Source organism: Helianthus annuus, chromosome 16 (genome assembly GCF_002127325.2).
Source record: "Helianthus annuus cultivar XRQ/B chromosome 16, HanXRQr2.0-SUNRISE, whole genome shotgun sequence".
Classification (NCBI taxonomy): Eukaryota; Viridiplantae; Streptophyta; class Magnoliopsida; order Asterales; family Asteraceae; genus Helianthus; species Helianthus annuus.
In genome coordinates this window covers 132,630,039-132,636,434 of record NC_035448.2, presented here as the reverse complement: position 1 = coordinate 132,636,434, position 6,396 = coordinate 132,630,039, and the positions used below count along the sequence as shown (strand labels likewise).

The 6,396-nt window shown below is 40.5% G+C and overlaps 1 protein-coding gene across 1 annotated transcript; it reads left to right on the top strand.

The window, feature by feature from the left end:
• The first annotated feature begins 5,217 nt into the window (after nt 1–5,217).
• Nucleotides 5,218–5,961, top strand: LOC118488247 (secreted RxLR effector protein 161-like). Its single transcript, XM_035985503.1, has one exon. It carries the CDS (start codon nt 5,218–5,220, stop codon nt 5,959–5,961), a length of 744 nt encoding a protein of 247 aa, XP_035841396.1.
• Nucleotides 5,962–6,396: the final 435 nt, after the last annotated feature.

Genomic DNA, 6,396 nt, shown 5'->3' with positions numbered 1-6,396 from the left:
TCCAAAACAATCACGTGGAGTCAGAATTGAAATAATATCATTTTTGTAATCAAAGTAACACATTAGCTATCTATAAAAGTAGATGTAAACTTTAAAAGACATAAAAAGAGTCTCAAATTGAAATTGAAATTGAAGTAATGCACAAAACTGGTTAAAATGAATAGTTTTTTTTTCTGACAATCAAGACAACAATTTTATTAAACAAAGGAATGCTTCAACCAGCAAGGAGCTGGAAGCAGCCAACCAACATCATACAACAGAAATGGAAACAAATAAAAGAAAAGGAGACAAACACTGCAACCTCACACAAACAGGATACATCTACGCCCTTACTCACCCAAGGGGAACCTATACTAGTTTCTCCATACATCCCTTGACACATTGATTCTGGTAGAAAGCCATAAGAACACATCTTGTTTGATTCCTTTGACAATTGATCGGGTCGTCGTTGCCTTGCCTTTAAAAATCTTGTCATTTCGAGTTAACTAGATTCTCCAAAAAAATGGCATAAAACCGTACGCAGCACCTTCTTCACCTTCACGTCACCGTTCCAAGAATCTGCTGCATTGAGCAAGTTATTAATATCCCTCCCAATTAACAAACTGGACATCCTAACCCACCCTAAAATTTGAGACCACACCTCTGTAACCACTGGACAATTGACAAAGATGTGATCATGGTCTTCTATACCACTCTGCACCTAACACAAAACAAATCTGGGAGGTTCATAATCATACCTCTTTTTGACAGCTCCTTTTGTGTTGCTAATCTCCCGATACATGCCCACCACATAAAAATATTTACTTTAGGAGTCGCCCAAGGGTTCCACACAAAGGAGAAATTCGAATACATTCTACCCTTAGGCAGAGTGAGGTCTGTTGTCGAAGTCTTCCGCCACTTCAACAATCTTTTTCCATACTCCATTAAGACTCCTGTTCACCGTTATCGACCTAAACCTTCTCACCTTACCATGAAGAGCTTGAATGACCCGGTCCATAATGAAATCCTTAATCTCTACACATCCTAGTACAAGGGTTTATTAGTAATTAGTGTAAAGTATGGCGGTTACATGGCGGTTACAAAGTTCGGGGGGCAGTTATGACAAACCAGAAATTAATAACCACCACCCCAAGGGTTGCGAAACCCCTTGGGAGGCACCCTTTTGATCTCGGCCACAAGGAGAAGAAGGAAGGGACGCAACCATTCGATTTAGAGATGCACCTCTTCACGTTAAATCTCATCCACAAGATCCTAGAGACACACCCGTTCACGAAGAGACGCGTCTATTCACTCGTACCCATTAGATTAGTATAAATAGGCCTTAGATTTTCATTTGTAAAACTTGTTCATTACATGCGATCATTACATTGTATTCAAATTTCAATATTCAATAAAGTTACGATTATCATTTGCTATCTAGAGATCAAAGATCATTCTGGGCAACAATTGGTATCAGAGCATCAGGCTCTAAGGCATCGCAGGGAATTCGCGATCAGGTTTTATCATTCTTTCTCAATTCGCAAGTTAGTTTATCTTCGGTTCAGGGTCGAACCAGGGTTAGGAATCTAGGGTTTTGATTCCGGGGTTTAGTGTGAATAAGATTGATTGTTTGTTACGCGTTGGGTTATACGCGAGGGTTAAGGATTAGAGGTTTGTTGAAACCAAGAAAGATAAAAGTTTGTGAAAGTGAAGATTGTTCGGTCAGAAGACATGTCAGGAACAACCGGACCAAATTCACAAATTGTAATTCAAAAGGAAGGAAGTTCTCTTTCCCAATTCCAGTGTCCTATTTTAAAACTAACAAACTATACGGTTTGGGCAATTCGCATCAAAACGATTTTGGAGGCGAATGGACTTTGGGAAACAATTGAACCGGCAGAAAATACGTAAACGGATGTTAAGAAAGATAAGGCAACAATTGCTTATCTGTTCCAAGCAATACCGGAGGATGTTGTATTGCAAGTTGCAAGTTGTAAAACTGCAAAAGAAATTTGGGAAAATCTCAAGACTAGACACGTTGGTGTTGATCGGGTACAGAAGGCTCGTTGGCATACACTTTTATCAGAATTCAAGTTAATGCAAATGAGGGAAGATGACACTATAGACTCCTTTACCGCAAAGATAAACAGTGTAGTTACCCGGGCAAGCGAATTAGGGACAACACTAAGTCAACCGACCCTGGTATGCAAACTCCTGAATGCAGTGCCAGATAAGTTTACTCAGATTGTTGCCTCGATGGAACAATACTCCGATCTAGAAACAATGACACTAGAAGAAGCGGTCGGAAGATTAAAAACGTTCGAAGAAAGACTTAAGCAAAAGAAAGGAAGCCTAGGAGAAAGTCAAGACAAGTTGATGTTTACACATCACGACAACAACTCAGGCAGAGGAAGACAGTTTGGAAACCGCGGGCGTGGCAGGTTCAACCAATCACGCGGAAACTGGCGAGACAATAAAGACATGCAAAGCACTAAGAACGAAGGATCTTCGTATAGACCTAGAGGTGGAAGGTCTAAAAATTGGAGGAATTTTGGAAGAAACAAAACAGATATAAGCAAGATCCAGTGCTACAAGTGTCAGAAGTATGGACACTTCAAGAAAGACTGTCCTGAGAAAGATGTTGTACAAGAACATTCAAATCTCGTCGAGGAAGACGAAGCACCCGTATTGCTAATGGCAATACAAGAAGAAAACGTTGTTCAAGAAAGGGTTCTACTAAACAAAGAACGCATAGAACCAGCAAGTTACGCCTCAGAAGATGAAAGTCTATGGTATTTAGACAACGGGGCCAGTAACCACATGACAGGAGTGCGAAGTCACTTCAGAGAATTAGATGAAAAGGTGACAGGGCAAGTTGGGTTCGGAGACGGGTCACACGTAGAAATTAAAGGCAAAGGTTCAATACTGCTGGAATGTCTGAACCAAGAACAAAAGATTGTTTCTCAAGTATACTACATTCCAAGTCTGAAAAGCAACATATTGAGCCTCAGACAACTCACAGAAATTGGTTACAAAGTAGTAATGGATGGAGACTTACTAACAGTCCGCGACAGAAATAGAAAGTTACTAATGCGAGTCAGGAGAATGAAGAACAGGTTGTATAAAGTAAAGTTGAAGATTGGAAGGCCAATCTGCCTGCTCTCAAACACAGAAGATTTAGCATGGTTATGGCACGCAAGATTAGGCCATTTACACTTCGATGCTATTAAGGAAATGACTCGAAAGAACTTGGTACATGGAGTTCCTCAAATAAGTCATGCCAATCAAGTATGTGACGCATGCTTATTAGGAAAACATAGTAGGACACCATTTCCAAACCAGGCGAAATTCATATCTTTAAGACCTCTGGATTTAGTCTATGGAGATTTGTGTGGTCCTATATCCCCACCAACACATGCTGGGAAGAAGTATATATTTCTACTTGTAGATGACTGTACTCGTTACATGTGGGCATATCTACTTACTTCCAAGGATCAAGCATTCGAAACTTTCAAGCAGTTCAAAGAAAAGGTGGAGACAGAAACTCGAACCAAGTTAAAAATGCTAAGGACGGACAGATGAGGAGAATTCACATCGGCTGAATTCAACAAGTATTGCAAGGACAATGGCATAGCGAGACAGCTTACAGCGCCATATTCCCCTCAGCAAAACGGAGTAGTGGAAAGAAGAAACAGGACGATGTTGTCAACTACTCGAAGCATGTTAAAGGCAATGAACATGCCACAAAATTTTTGGGGAGAAGCAATAAGACATACGTTATATGTATTAAACCGGATTCCAACAAAGGCTTTGGTAAACAAGACCCCGTATGAAGCATTGAAAGGAAGAAAGCCGAATCTGGAACACTTAAAGGTTTTTGGCTGCACAGCATACGCTAAGGTATTACCACTTCAACAAAAGAAGTTAGATGATAGAAGTGCACCTATGGTTTACCTTGGAATAGAAGAAGGATCAAAGGCATATAGATTATATGATCCGACGAAGAACAAGATATGTGTCAGTAGAGATGTAAAGTTCATGGAAGGTCAACCATGGAACTGGAATAGTTATATGGAAACGGTAGATTCAGGGAATCCCGAATGGACAAACTTTGTCCTTCAAGAAGATGACAACCCACCAGAGTTAGAAGAAAATGAACCAAGTAGTCCTAGTAGTAGCGGGCCACATCATGATGATTCAGGAGTAGATCAGACAGAAGAACGAAACTCCTATGTAACCCCGCCAACACATTCGTACAATCAAAACTCATCAGGAAGTTCAAGCAGATTATCAAGTAGAGGTCCATCTACCTCTGAAAGTACAATGGAGAGTATTAGTGACACTCCAGTAAAACTAAGAAGTCTCGAAGAACTATACGAAGAAACAGAGGAAATTCAAGTAGATCCACAAGAATTATTACTTGCTGAAGAAGAACCAAGGAATTACAAGGAAGCATCTAGTGACAGAAAATGGATTGAAGCAATGAAGGCCGAGTTAGACTCGATAAACAAGAATAACACTTGGAGATTGACAGAGTTGCCAAGAGATCACCAGGCAATAGGTTTAAAGTGGGTATTCAAGACTAAGAAAGATGCAAACAGAAACGTGGTCAGACACAAAGCAAGGCTGGTTGCAAAAGGATATGTTCAGCAACACGGAATAGACTTTGACGAAGTCTTTGCACCAGTAGCACGCATAGAGACAGTTCGACTAATGTTGGCTTTAGCAGCATATCAAGGTTGGGAGGTACATCATTTAGACGTGAAGTCTGCATTCTTACACGGAGATCTCAAGGAGGAGGTCTATGTATCACAACCAGAAGGATTTGTAAAGCCAGGAGATGAAGTAAAGGTTTATAGACTATCAAAAGCACTATATGGATTGAGACAAGCACCAAGAGCTTGGAATACGAAGTTAGATCAAACCCTAAAGTCACTTAACTTCAAGAAGTGCACTTTAGAGAATGCAATCTATACAAGGACAAGTGAGACTTCTACGCTGATAGTCGGAGTCTATGTTGATGATTTGATAGTCACTGGAACATCAAAGAAGGAGATAGATGTTTTCAAATCTCAGATGAAGAACAAATTTGAAATAAGCAATCTAGGATTGCTAGCATATTATCTGGGAATAGAAGTTATTCAAGCAGGGGGTGAGATAGCCATCAACTAGACAGGCTATATCAACAAGATACTCAAAGACGCTGATATGTTATCCTGCAACGACACAAAGATTCCCATGACTCCAGGAACACAATTAACGAAGACTGAAGAAGGAGATCTAGTAGATGCAACACATTACAGAAGCCTGATAGGTTCTCTCAGGTACTTATTGCATACAAGGCCAGATCTATGTTACCCAGTCAGTCTGCTTAGTAGATTCATGCAAGAACCAAAGGAGCAACACTTGAAAGCAGTGAAGCAAATACTACGTTATATCAAAGGAACTAAAGAGCATGGAATCATCTACAAGAAGCAAGGAGGATGTAAGATCACAGGTTATAGTGATAGCAGTTTTGGAGTTAATACAGACAAAGGAAAAGGAACAACTGGTCTGGTATTCTACTTTGGAGAATCACCTATAACCTGGTGTACACAGAAGCAACAGACAGTGGCATTATCATCGTGTGAATCAGAATTCATGGCAGCCACTGCAGCAGCATGCCAAGCACTACGGCTTAAAAGATTATTAAGTGAAATTACAGGCTGGAAGGAAGAGAAGATAACACTCAGGGTGGATAATGTTTCTGCAATAGCACTCATGAGGAATCCGGTCTTTCATGGAAGAAGCAAGCACATTGATACACGCTACCATTTCATAAGAGAATGCGTTGAGAACGAGGACATCAATGTGGAACACGTAAGTGGAGAACTACAACGGGCAGACATACTAACAAAGGCACTAGCAAGGGTCAAGTTTGCTACAATGCGAGAACTGCTCGGAGTTCAAGATCTGCAACAACTCAAGGATGTTCAAGATTAGGGGGGTGAATGAAATCCTTAATCTCTACACATCCTAGTACAAGGGTTTATTAGTAATTAGTGTAAAGTATGGCGGTTGCATGGCGGTTACAAAGTTCGGGGGGCAGTTATGACAAACCAGAAATTAATAACCACCACCCCAAGGGTTGCGAAACCCCTTGGGAGGCACCCTTTTGATCTCGGCCACAAGGAGAAGAAGGAAGGGACGCAACCATTCGATTTAGAGACGCACCTCTTCACGTTAAATCTCATCCACAAGATCCTAGAGACACACCCGTTCACGAAGAGACGCGTCTATTCACCGGTACCCATTAGATTAGTATAAATAGGCCTTAGATTTTCATTTGTAAAACTTGTTCATTACATTCGATCATTACATTGTATTCAAATTTCAGTATTCAATAAAGTTACGATTATCATTTGCGATCTAGAGATC

Excerpts from the sequence above, each read along its gene's own strand:
- LOC118488247 (XM_035985503.1), top strand. The coding sequence starts at position 5,218 with ATGACTCCAGGAACACAATTAACGAAGACTGAAGAAGGAGATCTAGTA.